General features: G+C 35.4%; 3 protein-coding genes across 7 annotated transcripts; all 3 read left to right on the top strand.

The window, feature by feature from the left end:
• The first annotated feature begins 255 nt into the window (after positions 1 to 255).
• On the top strand, positions 256 to 6,784 carry LOC141831901 (thymidylate kinase). 5 transcript variants are annotated; one of them, XM_074719318.1, is made up of 7 exons: positions 256 to 756; positions 1,939 to 2,038; positions 2,459 to 2,794; positions 4,533 to 4,644; positions 4,727 to 4,786; positions 5,694 to 5,798; positions 6,192 to 6,784. In XM_074719318.1, the coding sequence occupies exons 2-7, from the start codon at positions 1,992 to 1,994 to the stop codon at positions 6,309 to 6,311; spliced, it is 780 nt and encodes a 259-aa protein (XP_074575419.1). In that variant the 5' UTR covers positions 256 to 756; positions 1,939 to 1,991; the 3' UTR covers positions 6,312 to 6,784. The 5 variants fall into 5 exon arrangements, with proteins under 5 accessions (XP_074575419.1, XP_074575423.1, XP_074575421.1 ...); XM_074719320.1 differs by lacking the exon at positions 256 to 756 and having other exon boundaries at positions 1,840 to 2,038; positions 6,192 to 6,355; positions 6,463 to 6,784; XM_074719319.1 differs by lacking the exon at positions 256 to 756 and having other exon boundaries at positions 1,841 to 2,038; positions 6,192 to 6,355; positions 6,459 to 6,784.
• A 1,494-nt stretch (positions 6,785 to 8,278) lies between these two features.
• LOC141832683 (dirigent protein 22-like) lies at positions 8,279 to 8,971 on the top strand. Its single transcript, XM_074720139.1, has one exon. The coding sequence runs from the start codon at positions 8,283 to 8,285 to the stop codon at positions 8,790 to 8,792; it is 510 nt and encodes a 169-aa protein (XP_074576240.1). The 5' UTR covers positions 8,279 to 8,282; the 3' UTR covers positions 8,793 to 8,971.
• An 8,042-nt stretch (positions 8,972 to 17,013) lies between these two features.
• On the top strand, positions 17,014 to 20,947 carry LOC141831476 (uncharacterized). Its single transcript, XM_074718835.1, has 7 exons — positions 17,014 to 17,073; positions 17,205 to 17,421; positions 17,518 to 17,602; positions 17,852 to 17,939; positions 18,016 to 18,723; positions 19,529 to 20,315; positions 20,580 to 20,947. Exons 2-7 carry the CDS (start codon positions 17,223 to 17,225, stop codon positions 20,945 to 20,947), a joined length of 2,235 nt encoding a protein of 744 aa, XP_074574936.1. The 5' UTR covers positions 17,014 to 17,073; positions 17,205 to 17,222.
• The last annotated feature ends 4,467 nt before the right edge of the window (positions 20,948 to 25,414 follow it).

Genomic DNA, 25,414 nt, shown 5'->3' on the forward strand with positions numbered 1-25,414 from the left:
ATTAATTGAATTTTTTTAAATATTATAAAAATTTTACTAATAAATTAGAGATTTATAAATTTATTTACTTAAAATTTTAAATTATTTTTTTAATTTAATTAATTTAGTTAATTTAGTTTATTGGATTTAATCGAATAAGAAAATTTAAAATTAAAACTGAACTGAATTATCTGAATTAATTAATTTTTTTTAAAAAATAACTGAACTTATGAATAATCGAATCGAATTAATCCGTTTGTCGGTTTAACTCACCTCTACCCCTCCGTGCGCCTCGCGACCGCGTCCGCCCACAGACGCCGCAAGGGATCTCGCGATCCCGACTTCCTTGGCGACGGCGTCACCAACGCCCGCGTTTGCCGGCGAGTACCTCGCGGAGTTAAGGCTATAAAGGTGGGAGCGAACCCTAGACGGCATCACCACTCCGGCCGCGCTGCACATCTCTTCCCTTATTCGGCCCTGATTGCCGCTGCGCCTCCTCCCCTTTCGGCAACCCTCTCTGCCCGACGCTGCTCTGCTCTCCCATCTTCTGCACCGCCGCCGTCGCTGCCTTCGCCTCCCGCTGAAGATCAAGCAACCCAGCTCTAACCAAATCCCTTTTGGCCGCCGAGAACTCCGAACAGTACTGAGCCAATAGCAATCGAGGAAGCAGACTGACTCACCTCCAGACGACCATCGACTTCAAGCCAGACGACTTCACATTTCTCCTTCGCAATCCCCTCTGAATCTAGGGTTTCCGTCTCCTTTGCCCTTGTCGAGGTTTGTTCTGCTTGTTGCTTCTAATTGGCCCTTCTTTCACGTGGATGCTGGGTATGTGTGCGATTTAGCCATTTTGATGAACGTTGGTTAGAGATTAATCTTTAGGATTCGGGAGGACCTTTCATTGCAAATGAAAATTATGAAACAAGGAATTTAGTTAAACACGGGTCATATTCTTAAGGTTTAAATTAAGTCCTACTGTTGTGCATGCTTTCACCAATTTTATGTTGCCTTTAGGCATCTCCTGGGTCAGAATTAAAACAACAATTTCAATACCATTTGTTTGTTAGGTATTTGGTAACAAAATCTATTAATTAAAGATAACAGAACATTTAGAAAAAAATTAACTTAGTTATAGACATAGTTTTGGTTAAAATTTCAACCGTGTGATATTATGTTAATGGTGAGAGGCTTACAGGTATTATTTGTTGCACTTCCATTAGTGAAATGAGTTTTAGTAGAAAGTAAACCATTGGAGGGTTAAATAACTCATGTTCGTTTCATGTTTTATATATGAGGGTTAGTTGCGATTGAATTAGGTTAACATTAGGGTTAATAAATTTAAACTGATTAGATTGATGGTTAGGTTAACTTGGGGTTCGGCTAGGGTTTGACCCGTATGTGAGATCTCAATCTTGACAACTTTTGCGGACATAGTGCATCTATAACCCCTGATAGCCAAATAGAATAATATATGCTAAGTATGAAATTTCTTGAATGTGTACAGGGTGTATAAGTCAGCATCATAACCTAGAGATGTTCAGGTCTCAAGAAAATTGTATCAATGCTCTATTAGGTCAACAGTCAACACCACCATACATCATGGTTACTCATGCTGCAATTGAGTAGTAAATAATTCTGAACAAATCAAAAGGATGCATGCTTCTCAGTCTGCCGTTCCATGAGATTCTGTTATTGAAAATAAAACATCACAAACAATTGTTATATGTATTATTTTCCCTTCTTACTTTTTCTTGTGTAGGTTGATGTCCTCGTCCTTATTTATGTCTAAGAGAATAAAGTCATTCCTAGGTTTTGGCATAATCCTAGTAAATAATTTTTTTTTCTTTCAGTCATGAACTGATTGTCATGGTAGATTATGAAGTCTGGTTGTGCCTTACTGGACTCTGGCATGTATGAGCTATGAAGCCCACTCACCTTGGCAAGGTATCTTTTCTCCAGGTGAAAGGTGGCGGCACATGTTGACTTACATGTGAGAACACTGTCCTTTGGTTATGAATGCCTTTCCATTTGCCTCAGCAATGAGATCACATTTCCTGAGGTATAAATTATTCAGATCAGAGTTCTTAGAATTTATGAATTTGAGGGTATTTTTAGAAATCACCTAGTTGTCTTGTGAGTCAAAGATCCTAATTGTTGACAATTAGATAACTTTTAGGTATCTTGCTATCATTTCGCTTGTGCACAGTGAAAAAAACCCAGAGCCTTAGTTATGCATAATGTATTTTTACATATTGTTTGACACCAGCTTGGAATAAATTTCTCTATGCCAAAAAAGTCATGTTTTGAGTCATGAACTTTTTGTATGCTAAGCAAAAGTGTTAAATCTCTTTCAAATTTCATTTCACTTGCACGATCATGATTGTGATTCTGGTGCATATTCCTCTTCAAATTTTTTACAGCAATCATTTTATGGCCTAATAGAAATAGTAATTTGTTGATAAATATTTTCCACTCGTAGGAGCTTTGGAGTAGTAGGACCACTGAGACAGCTAAGAATCTTTTTCTGCTGTAAAATCATGAGTTCAGCAATGCAAATCAGAATGGCAGGGTGCAATAGTGATAATTCACGAGGTTCCCTCATTGTTCTAGAAGGATTAGATCGTAGTGGGAAAACTTCACAATCGAATAGGCTGGTGTCACACTTGAAGGACAAAGGAGTATCTGTTGAATTGTGGCGGTTCCCTGATAGGACTACTGCCATTGGTCAAATGATTTCTGCATATCTTGCAAATGAATCAGAACTGGATGATAGAGCAATACACTTGCTTTTTAGTGCAAATCGGTGGGAGAAACGGTAATATATGCTTGAGTTATTGAGTATTTGCTATATTTCATGACATTTATCACCTTGGCTTAGTGTAAAGTACTAGACACCAAAATTCTTTTATTAACAGCTTTCATTGCATTTGTACATTTAAAATTGATTTGTGGTATTTTTGTCACTTAGCCATTCTGTTGACACTATGAACAAGATTGATTTTGGTGTTTCTGCTATTTTATTTGCAATTCAGACTTTCCAGTTGATTTCTTAATTCTATCTTTTTGGGACTTTCTCAACATGAATCATATATCTTAAGATAATCAACTTAATCATTGGAAGATTTGATGACTCCATGATAGCTCCTAATCAATGCATCTTCCACACTGTTCTTTAAGTCAGTTTGGTTTCTTCAATTAGTATTATCATGGTTCGATGATCCACAGGACAATATTTTTTTTTATCACCATTGACAATTTTGTTGCAGTAATAACTGTCTAAAATCTGAATTTAATACTGATACCATTCAGCAACCAACCAGTTCGTTGCCAGGTCATTGTAATTGGTGAGTGGCAAGACACGAACAGAGGAATACCAATGGAGGTTTGAAGAAGGCAAAGGCTTATCATCTCTCTCTTTCTGCAACCTCTCTCTCTCTCTCTCTCTCTCTCACACACACACACACACACACACACACACACACACACACACACACACACACACACACACACACACACACACTTATTCTGTCACTTTCTCATTCTTTCTTTCTTATTAAAGATGTGTCCTACAAGTATCACCCAACTGACCTCTTATGTTCAATTAGTACATTATATCTTCTTCAATTGATTGTCCATAAGAACTAACCAGAACATACAAAAGCAGTAGGATAGTGAACCTTGTCTTTGATGAATATCTATTGGTAACATAGAGCTTGACTCACAGAGCTGAGTGTCTCTGTGGACCAATCCTTTATGGGACTTTATCTACTGACAAGTATAGACCTGTCCAGATAGTTTGAGAGGCTGTAATGACACGTTTTTTCTCTGCTTCCAACATGTGGATCACTATGAATCTTGAAAATAGAACTTGAGAACTTGTAAAATGATAATTATCACTATGATCAATCTTATTTCCACCACAAAGTTTTCTGTATAAGCTTTTGCAGTGTAGGAAATTTTTTGGGGTTGTAAGACAAGTTTTATATAATATGCATTTTAAGAGTATTAATGGAATCACATTTCTATTATTTGATGTTTGTCTTGATCTTTGCAAACAACGCAGATCTATAAGAAAAATCTATATCACAGATTGTAAATCGACTAACTATCTGAAAATATCTTGAATATTGAGTTTTTGAAACTATCCTTAGCAGATGAGTTTGCTTTAGTTAAAGGGTCAAGGGGTTTGCTTTAATCCAGGTTAATAATTTTATGAACTATAATTGTGTTAGTCTTTTATTTTTTGGGATCTTTTCCTATGTCTCTATTATGTTTCTAGCAACATACGCTAGGCATTTCCTGACATTTGGTGCATGTGTTAAGAGTTTGCAGGATGCCATATTAGTCACTCTAGCTAAACCTTGTTCTAGTTATTTTGACTTGTTTTCCTTTATACACCAACTTTTTACTCTTTGAACTGCTTTGTTTGTTTTCTTATATGTTCCATGAACATCAATATTTGTGTCAATCATGGATGCAGCAAATCATAAATGACTGCTTTATTTAGAAGACAACATGTGCCCTAAAATGTATGGTTCAATGTTGTTTGACAGATCACTTATGGAGAGCAAGCTAAGGAGTGGAATCTCTCTTATAGTTGACCGCTATTCATACTCTGGAGTAGCATTTTCTTCTGCTAAGGGGCTTGATCTAGAGTGGTGTAAGGTGTTTTACCAGAAAAACCATGGTTTTCATATTTTAGACATAAATCTGACTTGCTTATGAACTTGATGTCCTACTTATTCAGGGTCCAGAAGTGGGTTTGGTAGCACCAGATCTGGTTATATATCTTGATATATCAGCAGAGGTAGCTATTATGTTTTCTCTATTTTCTATTCTATATATTGTTTAATAAATACTAATATTCACCAGAGTCTAGCATATCATCTTTTGAAAATTTCACAGTTTTTTTTCCTGTAATGCTTAACAGTGTTTAAATACTTGGAAGTCCTTTTTGTTTTTCTATCTTTCAGCTACAACAAACTACTCATGTTAATGGGTGAAAAGGTTTTGGAGATCCATTATTCTTAAATCTTGCAATCATTTCTCACTTTTTTATTTCTAATTATTGCAAAATTTCTATAAATAGGAATGTGCATGACATTTATGCAGTTCAGCATTTTTCCTGTTATCAGTAGAAAACTTGGCAATCATCTATACAATAAATTGATTAGGATATTTGTATTATGATTTTCATATGCAGGACTTGTGTCTCTTGGGCTCAAATTCATAGTGATTACTGCTCTGTAAGATGTAGAAACATCTCATTTGGTTCTTTTGTTCTCCTTACAAACAGCTTGTAAACAAAGTGATTCCCCCAAACTGTCTCATGTAATGGACATATTCATGATTTGCTCATCGATAAGTCTTGAAAGACAATTTTACTGGTGTTATTTTCACTCACATGTTGATTGTATGTATCATATTTTTGAAAATAAAAATGAAGCTTGTTCTTTATTGGACCCCAATAATTACAAATGAACTTTTTCCGAGCCAAGCTCAAAGACAACGAAAAGATGTTTTGCTTATGGCTCTAGAAGCATGATGTTTCTCATTGTCTAACAAGACATGATAGTTCTTTCATATGCGCATTATTCGGGCATATTAAACACTTGCCATCGAACACTCAATAACACTAGCAGCATGCATTTGTTTAGTATTCAATAGTTGCCTTGATATTCTTGGTTCTGAAATATCTCTACAATTATCTTCAGAAAGCATCGGAACGAGGAGGCTATGGAGCTGAAAGGTATGAGCAGCTGGAGTTCCAGAAGAAAGTTGCAAAGACATATCGCACCCTCAATGATGATTCTTGGAAGGTATGCAATACCTCACCAGTCTTCCGTTGTAAATATAATTGGTTGGGGTCCTAAGTTACTGCTCTTGGTTTCATGAAACCTTCATTAAAGAGCTTTTCTACATATATGAGCATATGTCTTTTCTGAAGGGCGATTAATGCATAAATATGCTGATAAAGTTTGAATACACCTTAAGCTGCCCTCTCTTGCAACACATTCTTTTTCATGTAATTTGTTTTTGTTATTTCAATGTCAATCGAATCACTCTTTTTGTGATTATCTTCAGTTGGTTTTACTTCCTAATCAAGTTATCTTTTTTTCTTCCCTTCTAATTATTCTATCCGACTACACTGTTTATTTGTGGATTAGAGCCATAAATGCTTTTGTAACTTCACCATAATGTTCAAGCTGCAGATAATTGATGGCTGCCTCCCCGTAGAAGCTGTGGAGGAGCAGTTAAGAGAACTGGCTATGGGCACTGTGTTATCGTGCCAAAAGGGCAAGCCACTTAGCAAACTATGGTCACCCAAATAGTCACCTCCCTGATAAAAGCTAGTCAATTGCTAACGCTAATCCTGGTACATCATCATCATTTTGTCCCTCACCAACTTTAGTTTCTGTTTCCACCTTAAACATTAGTGACAGCGCCCCCTTTATTTAATGTCTTTTTTGTTTGTTTAGTAAGACATTCATCAGACGCTTGTTGGGATGAAGGTTGGAGTTTTATAGTGGGGTACCTCCCGGTATGACCGGGAATGACACTCTCGGGGCGTGACATTTGTGGAGCAACAAGCATAGTTCTTTGGCAGGCTTATTGTCTGTCAGACATGCTTGGTGCATGGTTATTTCACTATTTGTTTGTATGGTTTTCTGAAGGTTGATAGACAGCACACCCATATTTATGAGGATTTTAAATAGCAAAAGGAATCCTCTACATCTCATCAAAACACTTGTTGACAAAAGAACTCCATATTCATTGCTCCCTTTAGATTAGTTTGATTGATTCATTAGTCTTCAGCTAATTTATTTTTTTCTATGGCTGTTTTTTCAACAATCAGAGTAAATAAGCCAACTAATAAATTTAATAACATTTATCCACCTATAATAATTCATCGTTGATTTTTTTTTCAAGCCCTAAATTCAACTTATATTCCATCATTAGCAGTTGATGGTATGTCATTGTTGGCCAGCCAATTGCATGATAATAGAGGCAACTTGTGCGTAGTCAAATATTATGATGATGATGATTATTATTATTATTATTTTGCCACCTTGAATATATAAGGTATACAGTTGTTTTGATCTGATTGATTTTAGAGGTGATCGACTAACAAATAGGTTGGGCCAATTGGTTAGAAAGGTAAGTCATTTTAAGCTAGTCAATCGGTCTAGATGAATTGATCAAATTAGATGTGTGACTCAATCAATCCAAGATAGTTGGATTAATTTGACTAACTTACTCACAATTTTAAGTGATTTTTAAGTATAATTAGATATCTAAACTTGAGTTATACATATGTATATCTCCAATCACTCAATTATTGGATCAAACAACTCGAGTTGACAAATATATTTTGGTCAAAATATATTCAATTTTTTTAAATAATTGCATAGAAGCTCCGAAAGATACACCAATCCACACGCAATATCAAGCATTAAATTGGGTTTATAACTAAAAGAGTGGGCATCACATGCTTATGCACACGCAAGAAGTCTAAATGGAGTACATGATAAATAAGATTTTTAATAGGGATAAACAAATTCAAACCTCACTTAATAATTTCTTTACTATCTTCTATGCAACACTAATAGTAGAGCTAGATTATTGATTGATGAACTTTTTATTATTTTCTCCTTTTACAAATTTGCCTTTGCCTTAGTCATAGGGCACTTGATCGCGATATCTTGGTCAAATTTGATCTATTAATCTACTTTTTGACAAAAAAAAAATTCATTTTAAGTTCAATAAAAAAGAATAAATTGATAATTAATGCACTAAACTCTTCTGTTAACTTTCATTTAGAGAATATTTTTGGTAGTATAAGCACACGACCAGGTTCTCTTTTAAAAACCTATTACATTGCTCCTAAGGGCATAACTGAGTTGATTATGATAGAACAGACTTACAGAAGAGGGTAAAGATTCGAATCTCGATGAAGTCGAGATAATACCCTCTTTCATCGTGGTCAACTGTAGTTTCTCAATTTACCTCCTCATAAATGATCATGAAGTCAATCGTATGAAGTCACTAGAGCAGCGGATTCCGCAAAAGAAAACCTATTACATTGCAACCAAGGCACGCCTCACTTCCATCTTCATCTTTCACATCAACCCCCCTTCGACCTAATAACAACCCTAAAAAGAGTTTGATGGTCGATGGAGACTACCAATTAAATCCCCAAACAACGTACTCTACACGTCGGTGGGATGTTTTTTTTAAATAAATTATATATATATTATATATATCCGACCCAATAGATTGTATTCATTCAGTATAGAATTCAAATGACATCAATTCAAGTATTCTTCTTCTCATTTTTCATCCTTTTTATAACTACTATCTCCGTCCCTGCCGCTCATGGCCGCCGCCACCACCATCACCACCAGCACCACCTACGCCTCTATGTCCACAACAACACGGCGGTGCTATCAGTGAACCTCCACCAGCCCCGCAACTTCGGTGACCTCGTCGTCTATGACAATGTCCTCCGGTTGGGGCGCCACTCGAGCTCCCCGCTAGTCGGCTCGATGCAGGGCCTCGGGGTTTCCTCTGACGTGACTGACGCCACCACGACGGCCATGTTCAACATCGTGTTCACCGGCGGCGAGCACAACGGGAGCTCGATCGCTGTGTTTGGGGTGTTCCGATTAGCTGACACTTCGGACTGGAGCATCATCGGCGGCTCCGGCCAGTTCCGGCGAGCGAGAGGCTACGTGCTGAATAGACAAGTAGTCGACCCAACGACGACGATGACAGCACAGATGGATGCTTACGTCACGTTTACTAATGAATAATTAGTGCAGTAAATTATATATTAATTATCATTAAATAAGCCATGATGTATACCTACGTTATGATTATGGGGAGTGCGATTTGTAAGTGTAATAGTTTTGCTTGCTTAATTACGACGACCAATAAAATCAATCTCGTGGGAGCTAATTAAGCATAATTATTAATTTTGATGTTGCCAAGTTAAGCACTATATATATATATATATATCGTGTTCTTTTGGGGATAATTATTGTAATGTGTCCGGTTTGACCTCGATGCAACTTAATTGGATTCAAACCAACGCTAATTGCTTGTAGCTAGTAATGAAAATAACCCTTGAGCATATAGTGTATGATGAGTGCTCTATTCAAAGGTTGAATCTCAGCGAAGTCGAGGTAATATCTTCCTCTGTCATTATCAACTATAACTTTTCGATTTACCTCCTCACATATGATTGTGGAGCCGACCGTGTGGAACTGTTAGGGTGGCGAATTTCACTTGTTGTTGAAGAAATGATGAGTGCTCTGTTATATCTGTTTGGCTAAAAACATCAAATTAAAAGAGCGTCTTGTCTTTTTTTTATTTGTTATTAAAATAGCACCGTATTCTACATCAGCCCTTTTTTTTTGAAAATATCCTTGTTCGATATTATTGTATTAGTTATGATTCATAGTTACTACATTAACACTTCAATTATAATCGACACTAGTAATACTATATTATAATTAACAACTACAGTTTTCATCCCAGTCGCTATAATGTGAATACTGCATCTCTTGTCAATACTGATCAATAATCTATTGTAGTAATTGTAGATTACAACTGCTACAATATAGACAGTTCATCTTTAATCAATATTATATTGTAATAGCTATTGAATCATAATTGTTATGATATTAATTTTGTGACGTACCATGTTTTTAATTTGTTTAATATTGGAGTTGTAATATTTATGGTGAAATTGAGAATTTGAGATTGAATTATATGTTGGTGCAATCGATCCTTGGATAAGGTTGACCAAGTTGACCAAATTCGAGTTGACTCGAATTGGAATTTCGATGTTTAATCAATATGTTAGTTGGTCGAGATGTCAAGTAGGTCAAAATTGATTAGATACTTGGTAGTCGATCAATATGTTAAGTTAGTTAAATGAAAAGTCAAGTAAGCCAAGGTTGATCACATACTTAACAAAATATGAAAAGTCCAAGTGGGTCACGGTTGACTGAATATTTGGTAATCGAAAGTCCAACAGGTAGTTAGCAAGTGAAAAGTTCAAGTGAATCATAGTTGATCGAACACTTAATAGTCGGAAGTCCAACATGGAGTTGGCACAGGACAAAAAATCTAAATGGGCACAAAATGATTTTCATTATTGACCAAACACTTAGTGATCGAAAATTCAATAGGTAGTTGACAAGAAAAAAGTCCAAGTGAGTCACAATTGATAAAAACACTTGACAATCGAAAGTCCAATAGAGAGTTGGCATGAGGCATGAAGTTCTGACAAGTCAAAGTTGATCAGATGCTAGGCAACGAGGAAATTCTGATAGAGTAAACTTTTGAATGTTATAACTTTTGACTCGAATATCAAAATGAGATGATTTAAAGTGCAAAACGGAGCTCGTTCAAATATATATATTTTTACTCAATATTAGTTGAATGATATGTGTATCAGTCGATTAATTTCGATCAGAATCAAACAGAAACGAATTGATTCGACTGATCAAGGTCATCAGTCAATTGGTGTTGTTTCAGAAGCAAATAGAAGAGAATTGATTCAACTGATTATGATCATCAGTCAACTTATACTATTTCAGAAGTAAATAGACAATAATCGATTAGATTGGTTGCTTGATTAGCCTAATTAATTAACTGATTTACAAATCAATTTGATTGATATTTGAAAAATAGACAAAATCAGATAAGATTTCAGAAGATTCAATGATTGTTCGACAGTAAGAATAGTGTCGGAGACATATCAATCAACTGGTGAATAAGATCAGTCGATTGATGGGTAAGATCAGTCGACTGATCGGTGAAAATCAATCCGAACCTAAAGGGTTTAAAAGAAGAATTTCATGGAGATTTTTGATGTTGATTATTGAAGGTTTGAGAATGAAGTGATGGCGCATTTCTAGATCAATAAAAGGCAATTTCAAATAACAAGAAAGTAGTGAAAGCAAGATTATTGTAAAGTAGTTTACTTTGATTATATTTGTATTTGTATTTGTATTTATTTTCTTATCATGTTTGTTGTAAGAACAACTTGTAAGAGGTTTCTCCGTCTTCGGAAGGTATCCAAAAAAGAGAAGATTCTAGTGGAGGGAGATCGCTAGGAGTAAGTCTTAGATTAGTTACCTTAAGGAGGTGGATACAAATTACAATCTCAAAATTGTGCATGTAGCGTCAAATTTGAGTCAAGATTTTCGTTGCACATTTAAATGATAAGCCCTTATTCAAGACGAGAAACCATTAGAGCTATTCACTCCCCTTTAACTTGCATAGGTCTTAACATTATGTAAGTATTTGAGGAGCATGAAATTGAAGTTTGTGACATGTAAATTAAAATTTGTATTCAAATCTTCTTAAAGAAGGTAAAACATTATTTATTTAATTTAATTAATTTGTAAGAATGTAAATAATTATATTGATTTTGAAATATTTTATTTAGTTAATTGTGTGAATGCAGAGAAAATATAGGGGAGATAAGTCTATTGATATATTACAATCAATTGATTGTTGGACTAATAAATCAGATAGTAAATTTTGTAATCAGGTGGTACAGTTGACTAACATTCATAAATCAAATATGGTAAGTTCAATAGTCGATTCGTATAGTCGACTAGAGTTTATAAAGCTTCATGGGAGACCCTTAAATTTGATGTGTGCCGTTAAGAATTTGAGTTCCCTATTCTCATCATTCCTGCCGCTAGAGCTTGAGAATCTTAACTGTTGATTTATTTCCTTTTCGACCTTGAAATTTGAAGAAAGAGAATGGATCGTCTCAATACTTTTTAAGACTTTAGCTAAAAAAAATATAACCTCTCAGATTTAGCACAGCTGATTCATAGAAAATAAATTTATAAAATTATATAAGAATTGATTACCGAGGGTTTCACCACTCTAGAAGGAAACTCTCCCTCTTATGGGTCTACTGTCTGCCTGATTTATTAATTCATAAGGGTCTCATTATCTTGGAAGTAAGCTCTCTTTCATATGAGCTTGTTGCGTATTTAATTTATTTTTTTTATAGATGATTATAAAATCAACGCTTAAGTAGTCATATGTCCTTTTGCAAGATTACGTAAAAAAAAAATATCTTTAATATTTTTTAATACTAGTCACGGTGGTAACTTTAAGATTGAGTCAAGTTCTATTTCTTTATTAGTAAACTTGAAAAAAGTTCTCCTCCAAAGCTCAACTTTCGGGTATAATTTATTTTAAAAATAATACATCTATCTAATAGATATTATTAATTAAGTAAATAAATTAAATTTGGCCAATCAAATATTTAAAATACTAGTTAAATTTGATAATTAATGATAAATTATTATAATATTGATTAATATATATTTTTATTTTTTATTTTTTATTGATCAATCTTAATTTTGATAAATTATCAATTAAATTTATCTAATCAAAAATATTTAATTGATAGTTTTTTTTGACATTAATGATGAATTATAAAAAAAGGATGCGTATAATAATTTATGGAGAGCAAGGGTACGATAACAACAGTATAAAAATGATGATGAAGAAGAAAAAAAATATATTGGTGTAATCGACTTTAGATTAAGATTGACTAAGTTCGATTTGACTCGAGCTGAATTTCGATATTTGATTAATATATTAATTAGATATCACGTAAGTTAAAGTTAATCAAATACTTGACAGTAAAATAAAAGTCAAGTAGATCAAGGTTGACTGGATATTTGACAATGAAAAAGCATAAGTAAGTCACGATTGACCGACCATTTGACATACAAGGAGATGTCTGGGTGGGTCATGAAGAACTAGATATTTGACACGATATGAAAAGTCCAAGTGGATCACAATTGATCATATACTTGGTGATCGAAAATCCAACAAAGAGTTGGCACAAGAATAAAAGTCCAAGTGGATCACGGTTGACCGGATACTTGGTGATCGAAAGTTTAACAGGTTGACATGAGATGCGAAAGTTCTGTCAAGTCAAGGTTGATCGGATGCTAGGCAATGAAGAAGTTCCAATAGGTCAAACTTGACCAAATATTGAGCAAAAAAAATCATAGTAGGTTGAGGTCAACCGAATACCAAGGTGATGATGGAAATCCTGACAAGTTAAAGTTGATCAGCTACTAGGCAATGTTGAATTTATGACAAGTCAAGGTTGATCGGATACTAAACAATGAGAAGTCTCGATAGGTTAAGATTAATCGAATGTTGAGCAAAGAAAGTCTTGGTAGGTTGAAATCAACCGCATACTAGGCAAGATAATAATTCAACTTGGTAAAATTGAAATAGGAGTATTAGTCTATTGATAGGGCATATCGATTGACCGATGAACTCTAAATTTTGAAATTGAAGTTTTGATGTATTTTTAGGATTTGCTGTAGTAACTAAGGCTTCTGCTATAGTAACTAGGGTTGCTACAGTGTTCATGGTTTATTATAAACCCTGAAACCCAAAAATTAGGAGTTGTTATAGTAATTAGGATTTGCTATAGTAACTTTGGGGTTTACTATAGTAATCGAATTTAGCGATATTGCTATAGTATTTTTGCTACGGTACCGATCAATTGGTGAGTTCCAGTAATCGATTGGTGGCACTATAGTAATGAATAGGATGATTTTAAATTGATTGGTTGGTTCGACTAGAGACAATCAATCAATTGGTGAGTCTTACCAATCGACTGGTAAGGTAAAAAAAGCCGTTCTGTTAAATGGTCGGATTCGATGACAATCGATTGATAAAGTCAAACAATCGATGACAATCGATTGATAGGCGAAAATCAGCTCGAACAACAACCTTATAAAGAGGATTTCGAAGAGGTTTCTTGGAGTCGAATCTTGAGGGGTTAGAGGTGAAGTGTTGCTGCATTTCCAGCCATCAAGAAGCTATCCAAAGCAATAAGCAAGTTTCCAAAGCAACAAGCAAACTTTCAAAGCAAAGATTTCTTATATAAAATTTATTTTACTTCCATTTGCTTTTGTATTTGTCTTTTATGTTGCGTTCTTATAAGAACAAGGTTCTAAGAGACTTCTCTACCTTCGGAAGGTATCCGAAAAGGAAAAGATTCTAGTGGAGGGAGATCGCTAGGAGTAGGGACTTGGATTAGTCGTCTCAAAGAGACAAATACCAAGTAAGTTTCAAAATTGTGCATATGACATCAAGTTTTATTTAAGAATTCTACTATGCATTCAAACGATGAGTACAAAATCAAGACGAGAAGTGATCGGAGCTATTCACTCCCCCTCTAGCTCACGCGAGTTTTAACAAGTGGTATCAGAGTCAGGCTGCTCCTCATCGGACTAACCGCCAAAAGGAGCACAAAGATAGAGGAAAAGAAGAAGGTGTGAGTTTAAACTCTTCGATAGCAACAAGTCATTTGATTGACTACCGAAAGAAGTCAATATTAAAGGGAGCTCGGATTTTGCAATGGATCCCGGGATGGATTCAAATATGACATCTGAGTACCTCCACCATTTGGATTATGAGGTTTTGATCATTGGAAATCAAGAATGAAGTATTTCTTGAAAATGGATATAGAGCAATGATTTGCTCTAATAGAAAGATTTGAAGCTCCGAGAGATACAAAAGAAAGACTTCTCCAGAGGAACAAATGGACTAATGAGCAAGTTCAAAAATCTGAGGCAAACGACAAAGTAATCAAAATTTTAGTTAATTTGATTCCTAATAATGTTTTGTGTAGGATAGGTGAATATCAAGATGCTAAGGGATTGTGGATGGAGCTAATAAAGCTTCATGAAGATCCAATCACAACGCAAAGTGAAAACAAGTCTAAGGAGGGAGACTCATCAACTCAAGAATTAAAAAACTTGGAAATCGAGAGGCTCAATTTTCGAGATGTAGGATGAACTTGAAGAAGCGTCTACCTCAAGAGTTGAGGGGGAGAATAAATTAACAACATTGGAACAAAATGAACCCTCAATATCTGGAGCCGATGAAAATGACGCATATGCAACTCCTACAATTGAACAAGGTATACCAATTTCAACTATCAAAAATAAAAATCATATAATATATTTTGAGTGTAGGGAAAAGAGACATTATAAGAGCAAATGCCCCAAATTGACAAAGTAGAAGGTTCAAGTGATACAAAGGGCAAAGGAGAAGTCAAAGGAGGTGATACCTTGATACGCAAAGGCAAAGAGCATATTGTGTACTTCTTATGCAACCACTGATGGCACTATCGAAACCAATGCCCAAGAGAGAGACACGAAAGTAAGGACAAACAAGGAAACTCAAATTAAGGGGGAGCTTCTAAGAGCAAACCTAAGGTATCAATTCATAATGCATTTTCTTTATATCATGATAACGAGCATGTTAGGAATAGATCTTATCATTTTAGTGCTAATTATCATAAAAATAAAAATTATGATAGTCCTAAAGAAAGTGTTAGGTCACATCAACCTTATCTAAGGATAGGTAGGTAGAAAATAATCTAGGCAAAAACTCTAAGAAATTTAGACATATGTTTAGAAAAAGGAAAAAATCCAAAGTAATCATGAAAAATCAAGGATAAATGCTTTAGAGGTTGAAAATCAAGTTTTGAGGTCAAAACTTGATCAATTAGAAAAGATCCTTAAGAAAATAACGAATGAGGTTAAATGGTCTGAGAAGCAAAATCTAGGTTTAATTAGACAAGAATCATATAAGGAAAAGAAATGTTTGAGATACAAACCTAAGTCCAAGGAAAGCATGACTTCATACTATAGAATTCCATATAGTTATAGAATTAACCCTAGGTCTAGGAGTCAAGTTAAGTTTACAAGGGAGGTTATCCCTAGTGTTGACCTTAAAGAGATTAGCATGACTAAGACTTATAAAAAGCATAGGAGAATCATTAGGAATGTATCTAAGAAGATTATACCTAATGAGTACCTAGTATACTCAAAGAGCTCCAATAGATATTGTGTTCCTAAGAGTGTGATCTCTTCACACTATGTGGGTATATGATGTACCAACTTTAATTGGAAGGATAGTTAACTCAATCATAGTGAAGTTGATATTTTAGGATATTTATAAGGTATTGTGATATCTTGAGAATGAAGATTTAAATCTTATCTTGTTATGTTCTTGGTTGTAAGAGACTTCTCCGTCTCGGGGAGTATTTGAAAAAGAGAAAATTCTAGTAGAGGGAGATCGCTAGGAGTAAGGTCTTGGATTAATCGTCTTAAGGAGACGGACACCAAGTAAATCTCGAAGTTGTGCACGTAGTGTCAAGTTTGATTCAAAAATTCCACTACGCATTAAACGACAAATATAAAATCAAGACAAGAAGCGATTAAAGTTATTCATCCTCCTCTAGCTCACACGGGTTCTAACAAAATATAAAGAGGAAAATAAAATTTAGAGATAAATAATATTGAATTTGTTTTTAAACTTTTAAAAGAATTTTATTAAAAAATATCAATTACTAGTGTAACTAATAAATATTTTTAATTTATTAAATAAATCTAATTTTGATTGATAAATCAAATTTTGATCAATAAAAAATAAAAAAATTATTGATCGAACTTGACCAGAAAAAATTATAAATTACTAGTCAAATCTAATTTTGACATAAAAAAATTAAAAGTATTATTAAATTTAATTTTACCTAGTAAAAATATTAAAAATTATCTATTAAATCTAATTTTAATCATTAAAAAAATAAATATTATTAATCAAATCTAACTACCGTCAATAAAAAAAATAAAAATTATCGATCAAACCTAATTCAATTAGTAAAAAATTAAAAATTAAAAATTAAATTTAATTTGACCTATAAAAAATTAAAAAAGTATCAATCAAATCTAACTTCAACTAATAAAAAAAATTAAAAATTACTTATCAAATTCAATTTGATTAATAAAAATTAAAATTATCGGTCAAAATAAATCTCAATTAAAATTTATGTTAATCAATAATTTTAAATATTTATTGAAAGGCTCTAGCTACTGCTTGCTCCTCCGTGTTTGCGCCATTAGCGGAGCGCCGCTCGCTTCTCGGCTCTAGCTAGTGGCGGAGGTGGTCACCAAGTGACGCCTTTAGCGCCTGGCTTCGCGAACTGGTGAAAAATCTCAAGGCGTGGGCGTGCAGGTAAGAAAGATGATGGAATGCGTATGAATTTTTTAAGTTTGATTTAATTTCCCCTCTGTTTTTTTCTTTTACTTTGATCATCTTCCAATTTTTTGATTAAATTTACGATCGATTTGTTTCGGTTTGAGGAGAATTCTGGATGAACAAAGATGCCGCCTTCATCTCCATCGAGACGATCTCCTGCAAGGGAACACATAAAGGAGAGTGCTCATGGAAGGAGCCATAGTTTGAATAACAAATTTAATGCTCAGGACAAAGATGACAGACTTGCATTGTTTGATGAAATCAACAAGCATGACAGAGAGAAGTTATTGGTGCATTCATCTAACGATTTTGACGGATGGATAGGTAATGCAATCAATCTCTGGTCTTCTTCACTCATATGCTCGTTAGGAGATAACTATTTGAGATTTCTTATGATTCTATCGTAAACCGGATTTTCAGATTCGAAAGTTGAGATCACTATCCGACCTCTGGGAGGTAACTGTAATCTACTGAACGTAGATGGCGACAATAATGACTATGATTGGTGAGTTACACAGATGAAGGTTGCACTTTATTTGCTTTCAGAGTAACCAGGTTGCATCTTGCTAACACTGAAATTTGTTCTTGACCTTTCTTCGATTGCCTTCCTTTAAGCATGATATTGGATTCTTCCACCGGTAGATAATTTGAAAGCAAACCCTTTATGCCCCAGTTAAACTTGTTAATTTTCACAAAGCATTTGTGCAGGAGTCTGTGTTTTTCAACATTCTAGTAATAATCTGATATGAATCAGGTTAGTAGCTCCTCCAGAATCTCCACTTTTCCGTTCTCTGGATGATGAACAGTCTCGAGCTAGTCAAGAAAGGAGAAGAGAACAAATGGTGAGAATATGGCATTCCTGTTTGTTGCAATTCTTTCTTGCTTGAGCTATTGATCTCAGTCCATCTTTAAACACAGAATGGGAAGACTCAAATGCCAACTAGAAGCAATGCAAGTCCTTGCCGACAAATTCGATCTCCTAGATCCTCATATGATGTAATCCAACAAGCTGTTAGGCCATCATCAGCCCCTCACTCCACCTCCACTCCAGTTGGAAGTGAAAAAACTCCCTTGAAAAGGCCTTCAACCCCTCCAACCAAGCGTTCACCACCTAGTCCTAGGTCATCTAGTCCCATAGTTCAAAGGATTAGCATCGGCGCAAATGGGCAAACAGTATCTTCTTGTTCAAGGGGAACATCCCCCATAAAGGCAAATCATCGGAATGTTGCATCACCAACACAAAGAGGCCGACGATCTAGCTTTTCTGGTTTCTCCATGGAAACACCACCAAACCTCCGAACTTCTACGGCAGATCAGTCAGCGTCACGTGTACGTGGTATTTCTCCGGTATCAGGAGTTTCCATGAGTCCATCTTCAAAATTTGGAAGCAGGTTGACACCACCATCACAAAGCCATGAAAGACAGCAATCTCATTGCAGAGCATCTGCAATATCATTTGGTCATGATGATGCAGATTCAATTCTTTCCAGTGGTATAGGATTATCAGGAGGTTCTACAGGAACAAAAAATGGTTCTTCTGAGAAAAGTAGGGATGTGCCATTCTACAAGAAAACTTCCATATTGCCATCTTCATTCTCTAGCACAATAGAACCTTTTAGTTATGTGGTAAGAGATATTCTTCATTGTTGCTCTACAGATATTCTTTCTCTTTTGTAATATTTCCTAGTTACCCTGTACAAAAACCTGTTTTTCATTTTTTTGCACATTATTTCCATACTCTATTTGATAAGAAATTATTTTTTCTTGAATTCATGTAATCCAACATTTTCTTCTCTTTAGCTACAATATCTGCTCACAATTACTAATAGTGCCTGCCTGCATTGAATCTGAAATACCAATTTTTTAACACTCTTGAGAATCTGAAGATAGTCATCCTTAAGTTTTGATGCTGCAAGAGCATATGATATTTCATTGTTCCTCACCCTGCTTTTCTTTACCATGTTAGATAAAAAATCATAGAACATATGTTGATTCATCACATTGATATCATCTTCACAGAAATTATGGGTACATATGCTAGCAGACAGTAGATTACTCTTTCCTCTGAAACAGAATGTTTGTAGCCAATGCTCAAGAGAGAACTTATTTATGAGATGGACAATCTGACTGCCCATACAATTTTCTTTTCACAAGGGTAAAGTTGATTGGCAATTTTATTGAAACATTTTGTTTGATTATTGTGCTTCTAATTGGACTTTAAGCTTCACAACTCCAACTATATGCTTCATCATTTTAATGGCAAGTTGGCAATTGTCTCCATCATGCATCAGTTGAAAAATCATTGCCGAATTTGACTAAACTAAAGTGATCTTATTTATGTCATGCAGTGATTTTATGTACTGGTTGTTGTTGTTGTTCAAGTAACAAATTCTTAATTTTGACATCATGAATAAGTTTTTACCTTTCCTAGGATCATCAAGAAACCACCCATGGCATGAGCTCTCTTCTGTCAAGTGCTTCTGCCACAAATAATAAAGTGCATGGGTCTATGCTCTCTGGTAAGTTATCCCATACTGGCAGGTACTACTCTAACTCTGAAGGTGATTTATGTTTTTCTCCTAACATGGAGTATGGTAGCCATATGCGAAATCATCTATTCGATGAATGGGAAATAACAAAACAACATGAAATCCAAGAGGAAGAAGCTCCCAACTTTGATAATATTGATAAGCTGGGCCTAGATTATCATCATGGAAATAGCACACAGACTGGAGACTTTCATGTTGGATCCAGAACTTCCCAAGTCGATCTTCAAAAGTTTCAAAGTTCTGCAGTATCAAATCTTCAGTCTTCGTATGCGGCTGATTGTGTTAAGACTAACACCAGTGGAGCATCTATTACTAATTTGAAATGTGGGAAACACACACATGAAATGGATTTGGATGGAAACAAGGATTTTTTCCAAGAATGTGCTACGACAGGCAAGCTATTGAATTTTAGAGAACAAGGGGAAACAGGAATGAATTCACCAGGTAAAAAGGCTCCTATTGAAAGTGCCAACTCCTGCTTAGAAAGTTCAAGAGTTCTGACAGAGGTATCAACTCACTCCAATAGTGGATCTGAATCAAAGGTTGTGAGGCATGAGAATGGTAATGAAGGTTCTAACTCAGTTGATGATTGTCAAGTGGTGTTGCATGCTGACAAGGCCAACTCAGTATCTAGAAAGGAATACAATTGTGCTGAAAATGCTATCTCAAGTATGTGGCTTAACTTTTACGTAAAGTTACTTGTTTGATTTTCGAGTGCATTGTATCTTCCCTTAGAATTCAGAAGCTACAAAGAGTTTACTGCAGTAGAACTACAAAAAGGCTGAAACTACTTAGAATGCTACCAAGTTTGGTTTATGCCTTATTTGAACCAAGGGTTCTAGACAATGTTGATTTCATTTCAATTCAAGTACATAAGCTATGTTGATGATAATGCAATATGCTCAATTTTCGACTAACACTAATCTCTTTCAGAACAGGGTATATCACTTAAAGCTCAAGGGAGTGACGAGAGACTTTTCACTTTGGAAGAAGCAACTGAGTCTATACTCTTCTGCAGTTCAATAATTCATGATTTGGCCTACAAAGCTGCAACCATTGCGATGGAAAAGGAAATGGTCCTCCCCAAGGCTTCTCGGCCAACATTTACACTTGTGGAGCAATCTACACAAGATGAAAAAGATCTCCAAACCATGTCTAATATACACATTAAAATTTCACAGGGAGATACAAGAAAAAAGATGGAGACAGACAAGGACTTCCGAAGTGGTGCCAAAATCTATAACCTGGTATCTTCTGCTACCATAATTTCACCAAGGAAGTGCAATTGCATTGTGATGTAGGTAGGATGCCCAGGAAGTATCTTAACCATAGTTATCTTATACAGGGTTTTGCCACATTTTTTTCATAATTATTTACAATGGCAACCAAAATGGTAAAGATGCTGGTTTCAAACATATATATAGCCACAACATAACTGTAAAACCTTCATGAGATTTGTATTTGCGCTGTTGTTTTGCTAATGTATCTTTGGATTGGTTCAAAATCATAACTGCTGAGTCGTCGAGCGAAAACTACTCTCCTAAACAAACAGATACAGTTTGGAGAGTAAGGGTGACTCAATTCACCTCCCTCTCCATTTTAGCATTTCCAATCCATTTTCTACAATTCTAGATTAATACCACCTCAAATAGATCATTAAAGGTGTCGTATGGCTCGACTATGATCAAGTTCATCTTGTTTAGGTTTGGTGTAGACCTAATAAACCCCTTCTTCTAGCTCTAAAATGGTCTGATTCTTTCCCTCAAGCAGTGAAAATATTGTAGGTGGTCCTTCCTAGAGTTCAGTATGGAAAATTCACTTATAAATTTTGTTATGGGTAGAATATATACAATCAAATTGTAAAAAATACATAGTCAGCATTTCAAAACCCTAACAATAATGCAAGATAGAGAACATGTATCTAGGACATATGAGTTGTCAAAAATATGATAAAATTAGTGTTCTTAGGAACCAAAGCAATTTTTTGTTGAATATCTTGCAATTCTCTTGGATGGATCTTAATTTATTGCAGAGAGTAAAATGGATTCAATTTTGATAGAAAAAATATCAATACAGATTGAGATTCAAACGGTGAATATTTGATTAATCTATAGAAAAATTTCAATGTCAATCGATTGTAATTGGTTCGAACTGTGAATATTTGATTAATCTATTGAGCACCTTGTAGCTACGCTAATGAGTGCATATGGTAAATAGATTACTTTGGTTTAGTTGTATAATGGTGGTGGGTGATTTATTGCTCACCTCTAAGCTGACAGATTGCTGGCTTTGGTTGAGAAGCCCATGCATGGCTTTAAAGCAGTGCCTCTGTTTATGCTATGCTTTGTTTATCCTAATGCTCTGTTTAAGCATTTAAGGTGGTGATGCGGTGTTTTTGTATGGAAAATTTTATTTATTATTTATATACATTTCCTTTTATTAAATATGTCACTCACACCCATCAAAATCAATTATTTATTTATTTACCAAACCTCTTTATTGTCGTCCTAAATAATACAGAGAGGTCCGGGTCGTCTCTCTCGGACTCAATGACTGGATGTTTATTCTAGAATGGTTATAGAGTTTTATTGTGTTTTATTCATCCTAAATGTCTACAACATTATTTATTTACAATTAACTCTACCATTTACAATACAATCAATAATCAACAATTTTATCTACAATAACATACAACGTGCATCTCACACAACCATAAATCAACATCTATCACATGTAACTTATATTACAAACTCTATTCACAACAAATTATTAATAATCATGCAATTATTCAACATACACATATATACAACAATTTATTCATAATATAAATCAATTATATACAATCTATTTACATGATTATGCCACATTTACAACATCAACATTTTGAACATGTTCAACATAAATATACTACAACATACTATACAACTTGATTTGTTCATGAACCTTAATCAAACAACACATTCTACATAAACCAAAAGAATAACCCTAACAATCTCAGCCAACAACTACATTACAATGATATACAAACAACAAAATGCATTCAACTTGACAGGATCCATTTACAATTGAGTCTTGACAACCACATCTTGTAACCGGTTCATTCCTATCCAAACAACTCAACAACATCTCCATGTAACAAACAAACTCCAATTCAACATAGAATATAGGATTACAACTAAATGAACTATTCAATTGTCAATTCATCCACATTCAACAACAAAAGCCATTAACCAATCTGTGTTCCACCGTCCTTCACAATTCACCCTTCTACTTCACACCTAAACAACCGAACATCATCACACAACCAAGGTCTTAATTCCTTAACAATAACAACACAACATCAACAAAGAACAGTATTAGGATTAGTTTAGAACAAAGTCAGGTTAAGACTGAATTAGGAATTAAAGTCACAGTTAAGATGAGTATTACAATCAGAGTTAGAAATTAGGCTTAGCAATGAGATCAGGGTTAGGAATTATATTTACAGTCATGGGGGGTTTTGATTGAAATCAACAGAACAAGCAAAAGAAAACAGGAACGGCAAAGTGAAGATGATAAGGGACTTCCTTCCAGATCGGTACAGAACAGCAGAAATCAGCATTCATTCGGTCGATTTGCGCCAACTGGAGATGGTTCGCACCGGAGCACATCACTCACGGCGGAGCATGGTCGGAGAAGATGCAGAGGAAGGTGTCTCAGCCCCGTGCCCTAACTCCCTGCTACAAATCGCCGCCAGAGGTTAGAGACAAAGAACAAAGAAACCCTTACCTGCCCTACTTCGGTGACAGGCGGAGGTCGAAGACGAACGGGAATCTCCTGCTACAAATCGCCGCCAGGAGACCAGCCGCTCTCTGCTACAAATCGCCGCCAGAGAACGACCGCCGCGCGTTGCTTCTGTGGAGGCGGAGGAAATGGCTGTCGCCGGCACCATTGATGAAGAAATCACTCACACCGACAGAGCACAGACGACAGAGGAAGAGGAAAGCGGAGGGTTGGCTCTCATCGGACTTCGTGGACGCCGGCTGCTGCTCGGTGGCCGATCGGGAAGGGGGAAAACCTCGCCGCGACGGGAGCTCGGTGGAAACAACGCCGCGGCGAGAAGAATCGGGGAGAAGGAACCCTAAACTACGCGAACGAGCTCCCCTTCTGATCGACGCGAGCGGCCCTTTTGTTCCGCTTCTCACTGGCTTGATTAGCCGGATCAGCAGTGAACCAAGCCGGACTCAAGCTTAAATCAAGCTTGAGTTTGCTGAACCAAGTAATGTGGGCTGGATCCACTTAAATGGGCCGGGCTTAATTGATTAGGGCTGATTGAATCCAATTGAGTCTAATTTGAATCCAATTCGAACCAGGATTGATCTTTTTGCAATTTAGCCCTCCAATTTCTCATTATCATCATTCAAATTCCTGCAAAATAGATTACACCAAAAGGTGGCAAAGAATTAGAAAGAAGAAACAAACAAACGGGAGACTTAGTGAAGACTCCACCTCACCTTGAGATGTGTTGCAATTTTATTACCCGAGTACCAACTCGATTATACTCATGGAAACTCTACGTCACCTTGAAAGATGGTATGCATGGGGGAGGAATGGGATAGCCCAAGCTTATGATCACTTTAGGCGATAGGGGATAAGGAAACCATGGATTAGTATGGTGTGGAAAACCTACATCCAGCCATGGCCATATGTCTGGTTTCAGTAAAATTGTTGAATTTTACTGTATTGTGGAAAACAAACATCCTAAAAGCATTTGAATTTGCACAAGTGTTATCGCTTTCAATAATATACTTTTAATTTTTTTAAAAAATAGTATGGACTTTGGATAAAAGAATAAAATTAAATGTTTGACTGAAATTATTTAGTTTCTCCCAATTATGTATAAAACTAACACAAAGATACATGTATCTATGAACCACAACAAGTACTATTGCATCAAGTTTTGTTTCGTATATTCGTCAATGAAATAAAAGAAATTATTTAGAATTAAAAAAAGATTTCACAAATCTCTTTTTTTCACAAATCACACTTACATAAACCTCAAGCAAGAACAAAAAACAAAAGCATGTAAAAAAATTGATTCTTAGGGCACGAGATCAACATCGATGAGGAGGTGAGGGTGGATAGCTTTACTCATGCACAAAAATGAACAATTTCTTGGATAAAACATACTAAGTCTTCATTGTACTATGCTCTTCAAGTGTGTTTGGTTCCTCATGCTAGAAAAAAATGACTAAAGTGGTCGAATTTGACTAGACTATTTCGATAGGTTTAAATTTTACTTGTATTTTAGTGTGTGCATAAGGGTTCAGGAACTTAGCACAATACACGTGGAGCTTATGGAGCTATTTGACTTGACGAGGTCAACTCAATTTATGCTCAATGGATGAGAGAGGCTTCAAACAAGTATTGGAGCTTTGAAGAAATTTGAAGGACACTCTAGGCCAAGAAGCATTGAGTGATTGCGGTGGCGAACATAAGATATTTATTCAAATTATTTCTTGGGCTTCGACTTTTTCTAATGTGAGACAATAACATGTTCATCACAATATATAGCACTAATTTCCATATCTTTTGATGAGCCTCATGTTCACTTCAAATGAACAATCTCATATGCAACCTTCGCCTACCCAACAAACTTCGACATAAAAGATATTCTTTTTCACACCGACAAATCTCCGAGAAGGCTACTTAGACTTCTCCAACTTCCTTCTAGATCAACATTTCAAATCCTTAATCTCCCATGCACAATGTGTTGGAAATATGAATAG

The sequence above is a fragment of the Curcuma longa genome, chromosome 7 (assembly GCF_044706935.1).
Source record: "Curcuma longa cultivar G26 ecotype Majalengka, Jawa Barat chromosome 7, ITB_CL_G26_1.1, whole genome shotgun sequence".
Classification (NCBI taxonomy): domain Eukaryota; kingdom Viridiplantae; phylum Streptophyta; class Magnoliopsida; order Zingiberales; family Zingiberaceae; genus Curcuma; species Curcuma longa.

What these genes read in the sequence shown, in the direction of transcription:
- LOC141831901 (XM_074719318.1), top strand. Translation starts at nt 1,992, where the DNA reads ATGAATGCCTTTCCATTTGCCTCAGCAATGAGATCACATTTCCTGAG. An exon ending in ATCTTGATATATCAGCAGAG is followed by an intron (nt 4,787 to 5,693) that starts GTAGCTATTATG and finishes AATTATCTTCAG; the next exon opens with AAAGCATCGGAACGAGGAGG. An exon ending in TCAATGATGATTCTTGGAAG is followed by an intron (nt 5,799 to 6,191) that starts GTATGCAATACC and finishes TTCAAGCTGCAG; the next exon opens with ATAATTGATGGCTGCCTCCC.
- LOC141832683 (XM_074720139.1), top strand. Translation starts at nt 8,283, where the DNA reads ATGACATCAATTCAAGTATTCTTCTTCTCATTTTTCATCCTTTTTATA.
- LOC141831476 (XM_074718835.1), top strand. Translation starts at nt 17,223, where the DNA reads ATGCCGCCTTCATCTCCATCGAGACGATCTCCTGCAAGGGAACACATA. An exon ending in CGATTTTGACGGATGGATAG is followed by an intron (nt 17,422 to 17,517) that starts GTAATGCAATCA and finishes CCGGATTTTCAG; the next exon opens with ATTCGAAAGTTGAGATCACT. An exon ending in AAAGGAGAAGAGAACAAATG is followed by an intron (nt 17,940 to 18,015) that starts GTGAGAATATGG and finishes CTTTAAACACAG; the next exon opens with AATGGGAAGACTCAAATGCC.